Source organism: Echiichthys vipera, assembly GCF_963691815.1.
Source record: "Echiichthys vipera genome assembly, chromosome: 8".
Lineage (NCBI taxonomy): Eukaryota > Metazoa > Chordata > Actinopteri > Perciformes > Trachinidae > Echiichthys > Echiichthys vipera.
Genome location: NC_139833.1, coordinates 20410853 through 20432576, shown reverse-complemented (window position 1 = coordinate 20432576; position 21724 = coordinate 20410853). Strand labels below are relative to the sequence as shown.

General features: G+C 39.1%; 1 protein-coding gene across 1 annotated transcript in view; it reads right to left on the bottom strand.

Moving 5' to 3' along the window:
* The window catches only part of grik2 (glutamate receptor, ionotropic, kainate 2), a gene marked incomplete at its 3' end in the record, with an annotated part of 251776 nt that overhangs the window by 11637 nt on the left and 218415 nt on the right, over positions 1-21724 (bottom strand). Inside the window, exon 15 of the mRNA XM_083919135.1 lies at positions 7310-7560. Within this exon, the coding sequence (XP_083775261.1) occupies positions 7310-7560 (251 nt within the window). The remainder of the gene's footprint in view (positions 1-7309; positions 7561-21724) is intronic.

Here is a 21724-nt window from a genome sequence, read left to right as displayed (position 1 = left end):
AAATTAAAAGTATTTTAAATATGTGGTCAGTATATCTATTAATTTGTGAGGTCAAGGTCCACTGTCAATGCTAGTGAGAAAAGTTTCTCAGCAAGTCCTTTGGTTATAATGTCTCTAATCAAAATCAGTTGTTTGTTGCTCGCATTTGTATATGCAAATACAAATAGACTAATAGTTCTATAATGTTTGATTTAGTTTTGCAGCAGTTCCACGACATGTCACCTGTCACCGCGATAGCGTCACAACCCTGCAATATGCAGTCACAAAACTTTGGCACAAGGGTGCGGTCCAAGTAAGGGGGCCAGAAGTAGGGGTGTTGGAAGAAGGGCCAGATTAGGCATTGTAGCTGACTTGATGGTATCTAGTCTTGATTGGAAATTGAGTTTACTGTACCCATCTTGTTTGGACTCCCAAGAGCATTCAAGAAAGTTCAAACTTAGTGTACACTATATTTATAAAGACAAATTAATGATGTCTAGGCAGACAAATTTCAAAGTTTCTTTGAGTTTTGTAGAGCTTCTCTTCTTGTCATCACTAAAAGTGTAACTCCGGCGTAAAATGAACCCACCCAAATTTTTTGGGTGATCACCCATTAAAAGAGAAATCCCAGACAGTCCCTAACAGTCAGACATGGCTAACACTGAGTGGTTTGTGGGGGAGCGCTAAACCATCCAAAACGGCTTTTTAAACCACTAATATTACTCAAAGTAGCACCAAACCTCTGCAGTAGCATGATGACAGGCCCTATACATAAAACGAAACACACAAAAAGACTGTTTTACAATTCTACAAGACTTAGCAGCCGAGTACATCCATATTGAGAGGCAGCCCAAACAAGTTGAGTTCAGTTTCATTGAACTTCAATAGAACTGAACTCCAGTGCATTCTGTAATCGACTTGTATGGCCTGTCTGTCAATAAAAACAGAGCCAGCTGCAAAGGCTTTAAACATTGTAAAACAGTCTTTTTGAATAAACTCTGGGTTCACTAACTGTTATCTCTCCACTGTTATCATGCTACAGCAGAGGTTTGGTGCTATTTTGAGCAATATTAGTGGTTAAAAAAGCTGTTTTGGATGGTTCAGCACTCTGCCCTGAGATACTCAGTGTTAGCCATGTCTGGCTGTTAGCGACTGCCCGGGATTTCTCTGTTAATAGGTGATTAACGGAAAAAAATGTCCCGATGGCTTATTTGATGTATATTCATGCCGAAAAGTGAGTTTGTTTTAAGCCGGAGATACACTTTAAGCAAGTTTGTTTTGCATAGCATCTTTGTCTCCTGAAGGCCCACCTCCTGCAATTTGGATGGTTGCTGAGGAGCATGGCAAATATTTTACAACCCATCTGCACCCATCTAATCCTGCCCAAATAGTAACAAAAGCTTTGGAGTTGTTGTAAAATAGATTTCTACAGTATATTTTTGCTCTTTCAATGGGAGCTAGTTTTTTATAGCCATTTCCAGCCAGTGTACTAGGCTAAGCTAAACTGTTACCAGAGCTACAGCTGTAGACGGTGTACAACAATAAATGAATCTATCTTCTGAAGGCAAACAAGCATATTTCCCAAACTTTTGGAGAGTTCTTTTAAAGTGAAAAAATCAGCATGAAGCACTGATGATGAAATGGAATGTACTGAAAAAATGTAAAGGGAACACACTTGAGACAAGGAAAGAAACGTCCCATAGTCTTGGTAGATGAATCAATGACAAGCCTAGGTATATAGTTTGTAAAGTTATCAAATGTTTATTATACTTTTATGAAAATGTTTAACAAGTGTTATGTCTTCTGACAATGCTTTTATCTCCTGACATTACAATCTGTTTAGTAAATGCAGTAATCTCAAAAACACATATTTATGTCATTAACATGTCTATTAAACCTTTAAAAAACTATTAACAGTTCCTCTATTGTATAAGAGGGTGTATGGCTCATCCATTTATATAAATGACTAGCTGCTATTTTTGCTTCTTTCTAATGTTACAGAAGTAATTATGAAATGCAAATTGCAGGGTGTGCACTGTCAAGCATGTGAAACACAACAAAGAGATGCTTAGCACCGCATTTTTCAACTTGACACTTCCAGCATAATGGTGAGAAAAAACCCATATTGTAAAAGTAGGTGGTATTTAACTACATGAGAAGCCTGAAGCAATGAAACAAAATATATGGTTGATTTTCACAATGGAACAAAATAGATGGTGCATTTTCACAGATTAGCCTGATATCAATTAGCACTAGACTGCGGGATGCACAAGCTACACATTAAAGTGAAAAGTATTATTTTTGAAATCAATATTTGGACTAAATAAATTAAACTGAGGTTAGGGTAAGACCCATGTATTGATTTTTAAGCCTGCTTTTTAAAATAAATGTCATATCTGTCAGTCTGAATCATAAGCCGCCATTATAATTGAGGTTCCCATCAGACCAGAATTGCCCCCAAAAAGTCTATTAAAGTTTAAATGAAGGTTTTTTTCTTTGCATGTCATGTTTGTATGTTGTGCATTTCTGATACATTTATAAAAGCATTCCACCCTGCCACTTTTCAACCTTAATTCTGTGATTATTGTATTCAGCCTAGGTTGCTTAAAAAATCTGTCGACACAAACAAGAGAGCTGATTAGTACTGAGCGTTTGCTTAACTGAAGTTCTTTATTTTTATCTGGCCAACATGGCAACAATCATTTCTTAGCTGTTGTTATACTATAGTAGCCAGCATTGCTTTTGATTATAAATGCTCATATTGATTGGGCACCATTTTAAATCATCCAGATTTTTATGGTGAAACATGACTTTTAAAAAAGTAATATTACTCAAACTATTTTATTCTAGTCTTGTGATCTTATTTTGTCTACATACTGCATAAATCACTGTGTGCAATCCCAAGCAAACAAGTGACGATGTGACAAATATTGCACATTTTCATGTGCTCCATCAAGGATATGTCCACATAGCGTAGCATACAGTGCATAACACAGTAGTGGCATTTGTGCTTGAGACAAGAGTGCAAGCAATTTATTGTCAATACAAGGTGTAAAATCGCGTGGCATGTTGTCATTTGTAAGGAGAAACCTCTAAGGTGACTGTTGGGTCTATGTCCGGTCTGTCTTTATTTACCTTGTTCTGAATGAATTAATAACCTTGTTTAGGAATTAATATGGTGTCCACAACACAACATGCCACTAAACAGTGCTGTTGTGGAGCTCACACTCACTGTGTATCTTACTGTATATGCTACTGTAACCTGGTGTAGTCACTCATTACTTTGTCAGAAATATAAACTCCTCTACAGTGCTGGGGAAACAGGCCATAATGTATTATTTGAAATCAAAGCGTGATAAACTGCACTTTCTGAAAATACATCATCTCAATAAGCAGCCTGGTCTAACCAAAAGGCGTGTGAATGACACTTTATTTCTCTCAAGCCATCTCACGTATAATTACAACGCATGTCATGATTTTTGCGTGTCATTTCACGCCATGTAGTCTCAATTGACTTGTATAGTGCAGAGATGGCTTTGTCATTTTACGCACAAATGTCATTGAGGGAAAACCCACGTGTTCGTATTTCTCCGCTACTTTCCGGAGAAATACGAAGTGGTGGAGCTTTCTGTCAGAGGGTTGTTTTTAAATCAATATTTCATGTGAAGGATGGCTGAAATAACGGGCGTGAAATGCCCTAACCCTAACCCTAGACCTAACCCTAACCCTAACCCTAACCCTTACCCTAACCCTAACCCTAACCCTCACCCTAACCCTAACCCTAACCCTGGGGAACTACGGGCGTTAAATGACACGCGAAAAGCTTAATATGCGTAGACATGCACGCGAAAAGTCATGCAAGTCATGAAAAGTGGTGTGCTATTTATACGCCCTCCCATGAGACCACGTTGCAATAAGCATTTTGATTTGGAACACTGATTGGTAACCCGGTGGCTTGCACCAGCCTGAGAAACTACTAATACTTGTACCAATATTTAACCCATATTTGCTATCTGTTGTGTTTTTTGATTGTGAATCATGGAGACTGTGATATTCATCTAAGATACTACACTCATGTAATGTACCCTAGGCAATAAGGCAACAGGGGGTACATAATGTATCCCTGGGGTACTATGGGTATATCACCATATTACATGGCGTACATTATGCAGGATCCTGCAAACATGTATTGTGCCCCAGACAATAAGGCTGCAAGACTTACTTAGAAGAAGAAATTCTAACTGATGTTGTGGGGGGCTTACGGCAGGTTTGTAACAAATATTTTGGTGATACTACATGCTTCATTCAGAAATATCTTCTCTACGCAACAACTTTGTACCATTTACACAATTAGTTTCGTCTATGTGAGCACACAATGGCAAATTCCTATTGTGAAAGTAGAGTCGCAAACAGTGACATCATGTGCGTACCATGTCTTGTTACTTTTACTAGGATTTGAATTCTTATTTCACCGCCCACAACTCCAGGAAAACATTTCCAGTTTTAAAGCAAAGGGTATTTCTTTTACAATAGACATTTAGATGTTTACTTTTTTCAATTTTAAAACTTTCCCTCAAAAATAACACCAACAGTTAGTAAAGATTTTTTACCTTTTGAACCTTAAAGAAATAGAGTAGCATATAGCATAGAATTATGGACAAACTATATGGGCTGTGTGCCCGCATTAGAGCATGCTCATTATCTCCAATTGAAGCAGCTACATGGGCCATGGAAGCTGTGCATACCTGTTGAGGTGCTGGGCAGTTCAGACCATTTTTTTCAGCTATTTTTCTCCTCTCTACACATGTAAAAACTACATAGAACTGTGCAAACAAATGAGTACAATCTGTTTAAAAATGATTAAGACACATACCTCATCGTAGCAGAGGGCAATGTGAGGCAGCACAGTTTCCAAACCCTACAGAACCAACTGTATTAAAACTCAATGGGACACAGTGTAGCTGGCAGCAGCCACATGCTATACTGACATAGCCTGTGTAGCAGGTTAAAAAAAAACCTCTGCTGCTGCCCGCCTACATACGTTGTGTGTCCGTTACCAATGTTTTTCACCCCAGCTTATTTCAACTGATTTGTATGATAATGGTGATAAAATTAAATAAACGAATATCAGCACTACCATCCTAAAACCTGTGTGCTATTGTAAATACTCTAAATGGTGGTGGAGGAATATAATTATGAATCATAAATTCTTTCTATGGCATTTAAATTAATGTTTCAGACTTGATAAATATTTTAGTTGTTTCGTTACTGACACATCCCTTTCACTACTGTGATAAGCGACACCTGAACTCTATGATCATTGCATTAATGCGTACATCACAATTTTGACCCTTTGCATTTTCTTCCGCTTTCCAAATTAGTTTGTGCACCAAATCAATTGTTTTATGGTCACGACTCATGTCGTAGCTGGTTCCAGGCTTCAAATTGTTTTTCTGAAATGTCAATAGAGTAAATGAATGGGGAAAATCACCTCAAGACCTGGAGTCATTCAAAAAGTGAGTGGTCACTTGTGAGCCCTATTATTTTTAAGGCAAAACAATACAGGAAGAGGACTCAGTTAAAGGATCTCTGGTGTTTTTAGTCACTTAAAGTTTTAGATAATTGTTTATTTGCTACTGTACTGCTGTACAGTATTTGTACTGGCTCACAACATACTTCACAGTATAAGGTGCATACTAGGCATGCATCTATGGGAGTATTAAAACTTTTTAGAGACTGGAAAATATCAGGCTAAAAAACGTTTTTTCATCTAAAGATTTTTTTAGAAAAAAATAAAATGTGAATTTTCTTAATGTTCACTAGTATAATTTCTTATATGTCAGTCTATGCTGAAGAAACATCTTTCTCCACCCACCTCCATGTTAAAGGAATATAGTTGACATAAAGCCAGTTTCAGTCCACAGTATTAGGGTTCCTTACTTTTCACTGTCAGCTCTTACGCTAACAATGGTAAAAACTATACATAGGCTATAGTATCACATATTTTTGACTACTATTTATAAGCTACTCATAACTGCAATCTAAATGGAGAGCTTATCCAATCATTTTCTACCAATCAGCATTTAGCTTCTGCTTTAGCATCTATCTTGCAGCTGACGGCTAAGTAGAAAATAATGAATTACTACTATTTGGCTGCCAATGCAAACACATTGTCATACAAAATGTCCAAGTAAATTTAGCCTTCATTGTACAATGCACCACATGTGACTATGAAATGAATACGGATACATTTATAAAGTCACCTGTGAAGGATATACTCTGTCATATATATACTTATTTCACAGGGCATACTTATGTATTATAATCCATTTTTATACAGTAACAGTTGCATCTAGTCTCAGGTGACCTGGGTTAACATTGGTAAAGCAGTTTATATATATATATATATGTATTATGTATAGTGTTCTACACTGAGTTAGTAACTGGCTCAAGTTTTTGAACAGGGTGTACTAAACACTGACAACCCAGGTATATATATTCATGATGAGATTTCACTATTTCATTCATGTTTTATGTGTTTACAGTTGCCTAAATAATTTCCCCTTTGGTGCAGACCATTATATCAGCAACTATTCAGTGTCAGAATGTTTGTTGGGAAGCTCTTGTGTTGTGTCACTACACTCATTTAGAAAGGCTATGCATGAGCTTAATGCCACAGACATTATTAGTGAGAATAGTTACATTATAAGCAGAATGGAAATGGACAGCAGAAGTGGGGAGGTGTGTGTTAGTGGATGTGGCTGTTAACAACATGGGTCATGCAGGAAAGAAATCCTTCTCAATACATGTGCCTGCGATCCAACTGTATATTACTTCAAGCACTCCAAACGCTATATTAAATTGCTCTTAGTGTCCCCAATCCCTCGAGTGTAAGGAAAAAACATAAAATAAAAACAGTTCAATAGTTTTAGGAAGTTTTAGATCATGTTAGATAACAGAAAAAACTTTTCTGGAGTTTTTCTTGAGGTCATTTGAGATGGTGGTTAAAGTCTAGCTTGGATCCATGGTGACAGCAGAATTCCTCACGTTTCTTATCTCGTTGTCGCCATTGGGCCTAAGTGAATAAATGCAAAGAAACCAACCCTTATCTTACTGCATATGATATAGCACTGTTATAATAGTGTGAGTTTCCGCAAATTGGTAAACAGAACATATATTTAGCATATATTTTGTTTCATTTTGTTAGCATTTATATATGTATTTATTTGCCATGAGACTGCCTTTCATTGCATATGTGGTTATAGTAAGACATTCTGTTATCATTGTTGTAAATTAATAAGCACAGATTAAAGGCTGAGGTATTTCTTACCTTTTCAAGTTGTGCATTCTGTTTGGACTTGTAGAGGAACTCTCCCACGGCCACAAACACAGAGAGGACGAGTCCAGCAGCCAGAACGATGAAGATCCCTCCAATGTTCTGCACCCCGAGGGCGCTTGCCTCTTTACTCTCCTCCTCCGGACAGCCATTTCCTCTCCACCACTTCTCCTTCATCATGTGCAGCTTCCCTTCCTCTTGAAGCTGCAGGATGGCAATAGTGATCTTATCTCTGTATGGAGAGCCTGAGGGACCACAAGACATGAGGTCAGCGTGAGCAACCAACATGACAGTATCAGTGCCTTTATCTTATCTAAGCATGGAGGACACAGATTGACACCTCTATTGAATACTGACTTTGATGCTCTGCCAAAATTTGAATATCATCTTATTAGCTTAAACCTCAGATTACCAAACTGCCCACTTGTTCAGATAATACAGAGGGTTTTTTTTTCTTTAAAGGCACCAGCGTGGTTGGCAGTGGTGTGACGTCACTTTCCCACTAGGTGCAGCTACGGTTGTAGCCTATAGGTAGCTCAGTAGTTTGGCTGTTTTTGTAGTTTTTATACATTCATATTTTTAACATATAGCTCATGAATCTCATGTTTCTGATGTTATTATTATACTGTCTGTGCTGAGTCTGTGTTTTTGTTCCAGTGTTCTGCAGTGAAGAGTCTGCACGGATCTGACAACCGTCTACCCGGCTCTCTGAAGCTCTATGAGCCGTGGTTACCTGACATTCCTGTTTTTACGTTTCACGTCTGCTGTTGCTACTTGTCTGATTCTGACCAGAAGTCTGGTCAAGTAGCTGGCAAGCTAGTAGCTGTGTTACCAGGTTGTTAAAAAATGTAATTATCAGCCAGAAAATATTGAAAAATAAGCAAAATGTCAGCACTATGACAAACCAGACCAACATTATGTCAACCCACCCAAACTAAATTTTACCGACATAATTGCTGCCAAACTGTGTGGAAAATTTCTCAGTCTGGCAACAAGTCTTGCGCCTAAAGTTTTTCGCCCCAGATGCAGTTATTTTCACCGTGTGGTGCCAACCAAACCGGATCCTTATATTCGACTGCACTTCAGCTCAGTGAGTCTTTATTGTTTTTTGCTTCATTTACAGGCGCATTTCTATCCTGTCCTTTAATGTCCGATCTCACACACAAACACACACACACACACACACACGCACACACACACACACACACACACACACACACACACACACACACACACACACACACACACACACACACACACACACACACACACACACACACACACACACACACACACACCTAGCAGCCTGCTAACTTGTTGCTCTTACTACCAATTTAAGCTGCTCTGTTTTAACAATATTAGGCTTAAATGAGAATTACTGCATTGCGGTCGTATGCCTCTTCCAAACAGTCAAGTTTCAGTTTGCATCCAAACCGTCCAGACTTACATAATATATGAAGTGAAGACTTTGAAGGAATTTAATGCTTTATACACATATTTAACCTGTAATCACAGAAGATCTATACAATCACCACAGTTTCAAGATTAGAGTCTCAAAAGTACTCATTATCTGACCAAATGTCTCCCCTTCTGTTCCTGAGTGATGTCATTGAATAATGGACAAACACAGTATGATGTTACAGTTAAGTCGACGTTTAATATCTTCACTTCATCAATTTATTCTATTAAACATTTGTGTGAAATGTTGTCATAATTAATGTAGGGATAATTGAGTTATGGCCAAAAATGCATTTTGTAAGGTCCCAGTGACCATTGACCTCCAAAATCTCATCCTTGAGTCGAAGTGGATGCTTGTGCCAAATGTGAAGAAAATCCCTCCATGGGGTTCCTGAAATATTGTGTTCACAAGATTGGGATGGAAAGACAAGGGATAAAAACGACTTTATAGCGGACTTGTTTAATAATGTAAACACGCTGTAGCACTGTGCCGTCCATCTAAGCGTTAATGCAGAGTGGGTTGTCCTCTGTTCGAGAGATTGGTGGTTCGATCCCCATCTCCCCCCCACATGTCGAAGTGTCCTTGGGCAAGACACTGAACCCCGAATTGCTCCCCGTGCTGTGCATGGGTGTGTAAATGAGGTGTGAAAGGTTTGATCAAATTAGATGGTATGTAGATCCACTGCCATCTGTGTGAATGTCTGTGTGAATGGGTGAATGTGACAGACACTGTGAAGCGCCTTGAGTAGTCAGATGACTAGAAAGGCGCTATATAAGTACAAGTCCATTTACCATTTACCATTCATGCTGGAAATAAAGTATTTTAAGCAGAACACAAGAGATGCTCATTGTAGCCTACGTCCGTACAGAAGGTGTCTGATTCAGCAGTTTTGCATCAACCCATATAAAATGTCTCAGAATGTGAACATTCTTTTAAAACAGCCTTCTTTCTGATGGGAAATGATTTGGTTTTGGATACATCAATATTATTAAGAAGCGGTATATGAGACATGGTTCACACATTTTTAGTAGTCAGGGTTTTTCATTTGTGGCTTGTTATCATGTCAGCCATGTTACCCAACTAATTTGGTCTTTCCAACAGAGTTAGAGGTAAATAATTTCTTAGGAAACATTTCATGTAAAGCTGAAGAAACCTCAAATGTATTTAATTATTAATTTAAATCCAACTGCATAGAATGTATGATTCATTTTAGTTGTAAATGGCAAGCCAACAAAATATCTCCAATAAAAGCAAATACATTCCATTGCCCTATAATAGTCTGAAAAAACATCTACCTTCCCTATAATGATTGCACCAACAGATGTGGATGTTTCTAAATAATTTACATGTTCTAATTAATCAACCACCACAGCGACTTCCTGGTTAATCCAATACGGAAGTGCCAAAAACTGCAGTTCTGAGTGTCCAGTTTGTACAATAGAACAGTTTCTCATTGACCCCCATGTTAAACAGGTCGATTTTCACAGCATAATTAAACCTATTTAAGGCCTGTTTACAAAAAACTCTATTGTCTGTGTGTTTAGGTCATATCTCCATGACAACACTTAGGAGGGTGACTATTTTTGTTCCAGGCTAGTTTTTATTTAATTGGAGGTTAAAGGTTATGAATAATTACGGGCGTGACCTCTCGAGTGACAGCTAGCTGCTGGCCCTCACTTCTCCTCGGAGGTTAGTTGTCAGGATGAGCATGCTAACTCCGTCATCTCCACCTGGACTGCGGTCATCCGTGTGGTGGTGTTTCCATAAGTGACAAGATGGTTGGCTCTTCCATCAACTGTACAAACAGATGGTTTATGAACACACTGTGTTAACGTTAGCTTTGTTATGCTAATTAAATAGCTGCACTTGTGCCATAACTTGCAATACAGCCTGCTATCTATGACACATACACATCTATGACACACCGGGAGGATTCGGGCCGGTGAGGGTCGGTGTTTTACAGTCTATGAGCATGGTACTATGTTGAATATCAGTTTAAATCATAGATCATAAATGCTGACTGCCTGCATACTCGAGGAGCCGGTGTTATCTCCACTAGAGACACAAGAGTGTCATAGCCGGTGTAGTCTCCGCTAGAGACAAGGGAATGCCATTCCAACTCCCGTTTATCTAGTAGCGTGTTCTGTTAGCCTAGCTCCCAGGTGGTGGAGCTAATGTGGCTAATTCTGTAAAAGTAACCCAGACAATCGTACCTCCCTCCCCTCAATGTCACATCAATGCCCTTTTCTGGTAAGAGAAAATGGGAAGGAGTCAAAGTCTGACAAGATGGCGGCTCCCAGAGGCGAATATGATTGGAACAAGTTGAGGGAATGGGCTACATCCATTTTTTATATAGTCCATGGTTCTAATCTAAAATCACATCAACCTTTTTTAATGGTGCTTCAGCAATTAGCATCTGATGAGTGAATGAAGCCTGCTCATGATCCAGGTGTGTAATATTTGTGTGCATTGCATAGCAATACACTGCTGATTATATTTAGGGTGAACTTTTAAATGTTCAAGAACTAAACACTCCTCTGTTGTGCCCAATACAGCTTTTACAGTTTGTGTTACAGTACATCTGTCACACTAAAATAGTTCTTAAAAAAATAGTTACAAACAAACTCTGTATAAACGGTATGAATTTCTCCCAGTATATAGAGGGAGCATCAATTAAATACCATCATTAAAGCACCTAATTTGATAAACTAGCAGGTGATAGCTGGCGACTGTGTCTTGCTTAGCTGTTTCTAGACTTGCCTTGGTTGTGTCTGACTTATGTACTTTAAAAAGTGTTGCTGTTTGGAAAGGGCCAAAGATATGAGCCAGTTGCTTATGGAATGCAATATGAGAATAAATAAGACTAAATCCTGTGTAAAAATAAAATTAATGTCTGAGCCAAAAAATTGCAATTTAGATTTTCATGGGTATATTACCTCTTATTGGATCACTGTAACTGTTCATATTGCTTTAGAAGTGTGTTAACTGTTCCTGTTGCATATAAATGTAAAAGAAAAAAAGCTAATAGAGCTAAATCATCGTCAGGCAATACCCAGTGTGCTAGCCAATGTCTTATTCTTCCTTTTCTCTCCAAAATGACTGTTTCCCTGTATGCATCCAACGCTCACTCAAACATGATCACTCACTACTACTACTACTACTACTACTACTACTACTACTACTACTGCTACAGAATACTACAAACAGGAAACCAGAACGCTTCACACCAAAATCCTATCATATTGTCTACAGATTCTGCATTCATACAGTATGCAGATATCTGTTTATATATAATAGAATTGTTATAGCTGGCAAATGCTGCTAATTGGTATCACACTTTACATGTCCCATATTTGTCAGCAGTGTTTGTAGCTGTAATGTTATTTAGAATTCTAGGTCAACACTTTAGCATCTTCCTTATGTACATATGTTGTATTATTTTATTCATGTTTTCATTCTTATTTTTTTTCTGCTTCTATGAATCAGTATTTGCTGCTTTATTTATTCATGCTGTTTTTAAAACCTCATGTGTCCTATTTTCCTACCTCTGGAAAGTCAATCAAAACCCCATTATATCTCAGTAAACAATCAGTACATTCCAGTCCTCATCCATGTTTAACATTGTAAAATATTAATGGTAATGTATAGCACCACCATTTCATTGTCCCCACAGGCCCAACAACACTGAACTAATAAGCCTAAAATACATATATGGGGCTCATATCCCCAGTCATTCTACCTCTCAAGCTGTCTAATTAAAACCAGTTGCCATGGTTAATCTGCGCTAATGTTTTCACTGTGAGCTGTTACCTTGGCTTAATAAGGTAATGTTCCCAAAGCGAGCCTTGAAATATTCCCTCTTGTATAAAATGTCTGCAGAGCCCCCAAAAAAACCCACCCCAAACACTAATTTTGTTTTCCCAGCAGCCTCCCGCACCTCCCTTCTCCACTCAGGTGAAACACTCCAGCACCTTCCCCTGCTCTGCTGATCAAAAAACAGTCACATGTCGAGATCCCTGATTAAACCTGAAGGGTGAAGCCTTGTTAAAAAAAAAAAAAAAAGACTCCCACTACCAAAACCTCCCTGCAGTACTGCCAACACACTGCAATCAGGATGTTAATGCAGCTTGAATTATTTAAAAAAACTAATAAAACCAATTATTGCAAACACTTTGAATGAACTCTCCCTGGAGCACGGAGGTGGGGGAGAGGGGGGGCATATTTAGATTACAAAACATTACCAATTGGCTAGCTCCATTGGAGTAGCGATCTCTGTGATTAGTAGTTAGTATGCAGAGCCAGTTTTACAACAGTATTTTGTAGTGGACCCAAAAGACCCTAAATAGTGACAATAATCAGCCGCGCTCCCTTACTGGAGTCGAGCTTTGAGCTGCAGCCCTCAGCCTTGTGGCGGTGTGGCTTCTGTCACAAGGCTGTGTTCATACTCTTTAACATCTCTTCTGTCCTTCATCTCTGCCCAAGGGTTTCTAGTATCTGACTATTTATTTCAGAGCAAGCCGGCGTACTTCAAAAACATCTATCACCATGGTGATAGTGAATGTGAATCGTACTCCGGTCCTAGTTATTCATTGCCATCTTCAGTAGATACCTCCAGAGTGGAACAAGAAGCCACTGTGTGTTACATAAATCACTTGCTACAACAAAGAAACAGGCAGCATTGAAATGGGGCCAGCTTTGCCCGATCAAAAATATTTAAAAGACCTCAGTTGTAGTATCATTGACTAGAGGAACATGTGCAATGTGTCATACATTCAGGACCTCTGCTGCACTGTGCCAGCCGTGTTTTGCAAAGTGTCATAACCTACATTGACATAATCGTGAAATGGGTCTAATGCCTCCTGACTGGCTGAGTTGAAAATAGAGCAATGGCGTTTCCTTTGTAGATGGGTTTCGTATTAGAGTTGTAAAACATACTGCACATCATCAGATCCTCAAGTATTTTCATACAGGGAACACAATGGCATTACATGGCTGGTCTCAGCTGCTACAATTCAAGGGTCTATTAACAAGACAGGCCTTTATACCCAGTCTAGTCACACGCCTAAGAATGGCAGGGTCGTATCAGTCCAATCCTTTGGTTCAGAGTAAGAAAACCTTAACAGCTATTCATGCGTCTTTGATAAATCAGTTCCCATCTCTCTCCTTTTCTTCTCCTGAAACTCTGATACATGCCTTTATTACATCCACTCAACTACTGAAATAGCATTTTTTATAGTACATCGTCCAAAGTCCTTAAAAAACTCCAGTACACCCAAAACTCTACTGCTCCGGTGACCGTATAATTATATCTCTCTCAACAGATTCAATTCAAAGTGCTTCTCTTCACTGACAGAGCCTTCCACAATCAGACTTCCTCTCACCTCACCGGTCTACTCCACTGCCACAATCCCTCCTTCTGAAACCCTTATGTCCATCATCCAGGACCAAAAGGCACACCTGGGAGGACTCCATTGCTTGAACTCTCTCCCTAAACATACCTGTGACTGCACCAATCTGTTCTCTCTGTACCCAAGAGGATGATCAAAACTAATTTTTTTTAGAACTGTTATTAATACTTGATTTAATACTGTATGCTACCTCATGTCTTTATTTCTGCAGGGTCTTTCTTTTTGATTATTCCTTGAATAAGTATTATAATTTCTTCTGTTAGAAAATATAACTTAAAAATCCCTTTGTTTTTATATTTTGGACATTTTCAGAATTTCTTTCAGTTGTGGATGTGATGCTGATTCATTGTCATGCAGAGTTTGTGCTACGGTACATGAGTTTGCTTATGACTTTTCTTTTAATGGTTTAAATGTAACAATCTAATTTGTCATATGCATGGATTTTTTCCCTTCATGTTATGTTAGTGCTAAGTTTCCTTTTCCTGTTTTTGAATTAATATTTTGCTCTAACAGGATCTGAATGGTGCTGCACTGTACAGGGACTTTGTAGAACATGCTGGCTAGATGTAGATAGGCCTATTAGTCAGAGTCAGAATATTTTTTATAGGCCAAGTATGTTTATGCATACAAGGAATTAGACTCCACTGTCTAGTGACTCTCAGTGTACACATAGTTCAAATGTCCAGCTAAACAAGAACAACAAAGCTGAATAAAGATATTTTTTAAAAAGTGCAAGGAGTATTGGAATAAATAATTCTATTGGTAATGTGATAGTCTAATATTGCCAGATCGCAGTGTGGTCTGGTAATATGAGCCCGCATTAGTGTATAGGGGAAAATTGCTAGGATGTTTGTATATCTTTAAACCAAAATCATCAGACATATTCAAAGAATAGCAAAGACTGTTGTTTGTGACCAAATTTAAAAATGTCTCCGTCACTGTGCTGTAATCCATGTCATGTCCTCCCCCCTGTATGTTCTACCCAAGCGCCCATCCCTCCCCTAAACCAAGCAGAGTATTTCCAGTAACACGTCTGACATTGTGGATCTCCAGTTGTGTGCAACATGTGTAAAAGAGAAAACTCTGGACTATCTCCGGACCTGATTCTTCAGACGTTGTCCACGGTTCATATGTAAAAACAGCTATAGTTTTAGAATCAGAAACCAATTATCATGAAATAGGGCATAAGGGGTAAGTAAACTGGGGTCTCTGTGTGACTTTGAGTGACTATTCACAGACTGATGATTGATTCCTCTGTAACTGACCAAGGGAGAATGTGGCCTTGAAGTGTTATACTTTTCTTTATGCAAGACATTTTAAGCAGCTCCCAGTGTTGCAAGGCTTTGGGAGATAAACATCACAGTTGTGACAAACTCAAACACAAATTTTGGCATTTAACTTAAATATTCATGTCAGTTGCTTTTGCTCAGAATCTGATTTAACTAATTTTGTCGTTGTAGTCCTGACGTAAATGTTCTTCATTTCGATGTTCAAACTGATTAGTAATGATCAGATGTGATCATATAAGACAAAAGAAACAGAATTAGGACACTGAGCTGTGTGAATGTAAATATGATGCTGCACACAGAGCTGCGTTAATAAACAAGGTGTACTGTAAGTAACATCAATCGAATCTCACTGGGAATGAAAATCTAGTGAGCATTTTCTCCTGAGTCTGGCCGTCTGATAGATGAAGAAGTGTGTTGTTATTCTTGTCAGTGCTAAAAAGAATATGTTAATTTGTGAGCTGCATGTGTGCCCACATAAGAGCTGCTTAATCCTTCAATTCAGGGAAGAGTGTGGAACGAAGTGACAGGCCATGCTGAATCCAATATAAGACACATAGATGTAATCTGCCAGATCAAAGCAGAGTAATAGCACACCAATCCCTGATGCATTGTCTATCAATGAAGAAAACATACTAGAAATTCAAATGTGCTGCAAAGTCTTCCACACTGAAGGTTTATATTTTTAGCTCACTATGTGCTGCTGTCTTTGTATCACACTGAAAGATTTGTTTTGCATGTTAAGACGAGGAACAAACACAAAGAACAGCAAATACATGTGTAAGTATTTCAAATTATTATATTCTGGGGATTTTGATAAAATGGAAAGCATTATAGATTCTGTGTTATAAATACATGAGGCAGCCCCTTTCTTCTTACCTTCATACTTTCTTTAAAATATGGATCAAATAGATGCAATTTGGTAGATAAGCAGTTCTTGAATGGCAGCACTCATGCCACGTTTGATTTCTGTCCAACTGAGGGCTATCACTTTATTATAATCAGGAAGACTTAAAGCCCCTAACACCCACACAGGTTTTTTCAGTTAATCTGGTTTATTAGACCTCTTCTCTGGACTGTGTGGGTGTGTCTACTGTGATTGAATGAAATCTTCTGGAGTCTCCTGACACCTTTATCATTCTTAGTGGTAGACGATCGTTTATGACCACATAAATCTCCGTCCAATTCTCATCAAAGCCCCGCCCACCTTCAACCCAAGCAGAGGTCTAATCAGCCAGAATAACTGAAAACACCTGTGTGGGTATTCAGGGGCTTTCATGATTCCATTTTAGATGTGAAAGTACCAATTTATTTAACAATCACAACAAATAATATGATAGAATGAGAGTCTTTGGTGATTAGACTCCATTGAGACTTCATGTTAAAGGGGTAATGAAGCCAAGGGTAGAGCAGGATACCCCCCGATGGAGTCTAGACACTGGTGGTGGTGAAGAGGAGATGACTCGAATGGATGCAGTGGAGAAGTAGTCCAGATGATGCTGCTGAAGACAATTAGGCAAATGGGGTGGAGGTGGGTGTTTGCCATCACCGCCTGGAATGATAGCCGACAGCACAGAGAGAGGCTACTTTTAAACTTTTGACAGCTACAGCCTGATTGGCTGAGGACAACAAGGAGATCCCTGATAGGTTGGAGAGAAGTGGTGACCTGTCCGCAATAAGCTGATTGTTTAATGTCTCTGGAATAAGCTTGGCAGCAAGAGAGATGTGATATAGGATGAGGGGGAACAGTCTTCCTGTCTGAACTTTTGCTATTCTACATTACTCAGTACTGACATCTTTCAGTGAGTTTAGATACACATTATGTTGTAACTGTAATTATCAGGCAAAAAAGGCTTTCATTGGGCTTTCTTGCTCAAACAAGCCATGAGAGTGGGCCAAAATGTGCAGCCCATGTGTGAAGTACAAAATGTGGTCTGGTTTAGAGATCACTGGGTAAGATCTTAGGTTTCTGCAAGTGCTTTCATAAAAGGTCTGAACAGAACTTAGCAGTTATTGGGGTTGCTTTTTTTTTTTTTTTCTACAAGAGAAATAGAAAATCAATGTGCGTCCCGATATTTAATTCATTCACAGGAATGGAATTCAGTACCAGCTGACATCAGAAACATTAGAACTTACCGTTCCTTTTCAGGACAGCTGAAAATGTGTCTCACTGATGGACAGTTACGTGTAAATTAGGACTACAAATGCTTCCCCTGCTGACTGCTTGGTTAAAGTAATGTCCTGCCTGCCTGTCTCTTATATGCTCATGTCATGTCTTGTGCTGTGCATGTTTGTGTCTAAATCAATGTGTTTGTCCTGCTTGTTTGTGCTTTATGCTGCTGTACACATGCTTTTATGTAGATGTGCTTGTCCTGTTTTAATCTACCGCATAATGTTATAATGTCAACAGCATATAATGTCTTGTGTATGCTGGTTGGCTGTCAATTTGTTCTAACTATGTATCTTTTTTTTAATATTTGCTTATACGTGCATTTTATTTCCGTAATTCTAGGTTGTCTTTTGAATATCTGGTTGTGGGTATTCCTAAACGCAGGAACACACAAAGCTGATGGTCAGCTATCATTCAAAGTTGGGTCAGCTGTTTCTTCTTCAGCTGTTTTCTTGGTTGATTAAGCATGTTGAAACAAAGAAATGACTCTGATTGTCAGATCAGTCAGTGTACGAGAAGAGGAACAAAAGTGGGGAAAGTAAAATGGCTAAAATCAAGGGGCTGTGAGAAGGAAAACCGACCAGGTACGATATGTTTTAGCTAGCAAACTTTAGCAGTACCATTTGTAATTGTTTGTGTTTTTGTTAACGTAAATACATAAAATAAACAACACAACAATGAGTTATGTTGTTTATGTGCTAACTGGCTAACAAGAAAACTAGCATTTTGAGCTGTCCTATTGGTCTTCCAGTTTCTTCTTTTGAATGCCAAATACAGACTACCGCCACCTGCTGGAGTAGTCTGTATTGGAAAGTTGTCCTTCCGGCCAGCAGGCAAAGGGAGGTGATGCAACAATTGGCTAGGTGTGTGCCTGCCTTAAGGTTTATGGTATGACAATAGTCTTAAAAAGTATGGAGTCTATCAGCTAAAGACACAACATATGTCTTTTGAGCTTTTCTTATTTTTTTTGCAGCCTGACTTAAATTAACTATTTATAATGAATAACTCTAACTTCTTGAATCTGTCACTCCTTTCTGTCATTGGTCAGATGACCTCTTGTCCCCATGAATGGAGCTGATATGCTGTATAAGTAATTGGTGGTAAATGTTTTTAAATGCAGGGCCATCAAGGATAAGGAATTAGCATTTTCATTCTGTGTGAGCTCTCTGGCGAATATAGTTTTTATTCTCTATCACACACATGCCAGAGAGTGATCGGTAGGTGGTGAATTGATACCGGGATTGAGGGTTGGGTTTGAGGTGGGTTAAGTTGCCGCAGGTCATGGCGTTGGAGATCTTCTATCTTACAGAAATGCATTCATGACCCTTCCTGTTTATGAGGCGAAGCTAAACAGCCCGGCGGGCAGCAGCAGAGACGCCTGGAAGGACAGCAGCCTGCTGACAAGAAGCGGAGACACTTCCCCCTTACCCTGTTTGATTAATGCAGCCTAATGAAGCTAAATGAAGATTGATACTCATCAGGGAGAGAAACAAAGAGAAAAGAAGGATGATGAATAATGCAGAGCCTCCTGAGACTATAATCAGGGCAGAGGAGGAGACAGTGGCTGCACAAACTGCCTGTAAAACACAAGCGTAAAGAGAGAAAATTAAGAAAACTAATCTGAGCTTCACACTCTGAGACTGCGGAGGGCAGACATTCCCCTGCACGGAATCGCATCAGATAACTTTGCTACTGTCGCGAGGGCAGATGCGAGACATTCCATGATGAAAAGGAAATATATATTTTTTTATCTTAACCTTTTTGGTATTGATATGGATATCCTCCAGTGCTGTATATGCTCCTTCAGATATATCAAAATTATGATGCAGATATTTTCATGTTATGGATAGATGTTTCATTTTGCCGCTGCTCCCTATTATTGGACTTTTCAAAATGTCCCATGCATTTTAAAAAGAGTTCACTGACATCAATGTCTGGGGGCCATAAACATGCCAGTATAATTGTTGAGATATCAAAGTGATAGAAATACAGACTGACTGATTTTGAGTTGATTTTGGCAGCCCCTGTGGACAAAAGCAGTAGCATTTTCATGAGCACCACTGCATCATGTTGTCAAAATCGGCAGCTGCCAAACTCTTTAGAAGACGTCTCATTTTACTGCAGCAGGATATGACAGTCTGCCGGGCTCAGTCTACTCCTTCTAATGTGCTTCCCTTCCCTCCAGTGGACCCAGCAATATGGCTTGGGCCTCCAGCTGCAGCTTCTCTCCATCTGCGGGCACATGCCCAGGAACTACCCTGCTGAAGTCGATGAACAGGTTGTCCCCAACCACGTGGAAAATCCTCCTGACCACCGTATTGTCTTTGGCTGGTCCCACTTGCAGCGAGGGGAAGCTCTGCTCCTGGCCAGAGAAGGAGCTACTCCTGCTGGGTGCCAAGCTACCATACAAGGCACTGGCCTCATCATTGGGAGCAGTTGGGACCACCCTGTCCACCTGCTAAGTCACAGCCGCAGGCACTTAAAGTTTCTTTCCTAAAAACAATTCTGCAGTTGCTTATATCACAAATGTTCACATAAGGGATGTTTTGTGTCTATAAAAGGTAGTCAGTAAATCAATATAATTCTCTTCAACAAAACCAAAAATGAAAAAGCACTACTAAAAAAATAAAAACTGAACTTCTCCTGATACACACAGGATCCATCTTTGTTTTATAGCAATCCTTCATATGTTTAACTGTTGTTCTGAGAAGCAACAGAAGTTGCCAGCAGAGGTTTCATGTAGTAAACACACCATTAGAATGAGCTATGACTAACAGCTGGGAGGTGAACTAACTCTGTCCATTAAAGAGCTGAGGGAGCTGCCAAGGGGCCGCTGAGTGCTGTGGCTCTATCAGGGCCCAAGTACTAATGCAGGCCGACAACTACTCTCTGTTCAAGTCAATGAGATATATGCTAAATGGCCCAGCTACATGGGAATATAGGCCACATATAGTAAAGGGTACTAAAAGGGTAGGATTAGCAATTTAAATACCTTGTTCTGACTGCATGTGAATGGGCCACTGGGGAGTAATGATGCTAACACCCCTCCTTTTTTCAGTATGGACAATCTGTAAGGTGCACATTCTGCCACAGGCGAGCTCTCACTTTCCCTTCATTTTACTCACCCTCTTAAGCTTCCTTTCTTTCTTTCTTTCTTTCTTTCTTTCTTCCAGTGACTTACACACATGCATAACCGTGTTTAATATGAATAGTTGTATACAATCATCTAGGTGTGCATGCAGACACACAAAAGCAAACAGGCAAATGCATCCACACGCAGACTGTAGCAAACCTTCAAGAGGAGCACATCAGTCATGAAATGCAATCACCCAAAGCAAATATAGCCTACCTCCAATGTTTTCACACACAGCAAAACAGTCACTCAAATTACCTTCTGTGGCTGACCAGCAGAGCATACACAAACAGCAGCAAATGACCTTGCCAACACTCGCAGTCCCAGAGGACGTTTCCCCAGATTTGTCAGGAGGATACAGCCTCTGGATATTATCTATCCTGCACGTAGAAGGCAGATGCTGATTATATTTGGTTGTTGCAGACTAGAGATCCTTAAAGTATAAATGTGACCATTTGCATGTCAAAATGTCTGGGCATTTCATAACTTTCTTTTTTATTGTAGTGGTGATCTCAGACTACCAAATATGCTAGGCTAAAATTTGGAGATACGCAGAGTATCTGATTTGGTGCAGTCATAAAAACCGTCCTAGGTGTGAATATTTCACTCATTGTAAACACAATGTAGCTGTAATGAAGAGCTGATACATAATATGTGATACTGTCAGACAGAGGGGAATTAGAGGGGGGTTATTTTATAAACCTTAAAGTGAAATAAAAGGGCTAAAGCTGGATATTAAGGTTAAAGTTGCATAAATCACTTTCAAACAACAAGTATAGCGATATTCTATGTTTTATTACTGTCAACAAATCCTATGAAAATATTCAAACCCCCAAGGCAAAAAATCATTATGTGTGTCTGCGAGGCTGTGGCCTGTTTTGGCCTTTATTCGTTTTATTAGAGCTATATTTTGGATCGCTATTTCTTGAGTTACAGGCATTATATTTTATGTT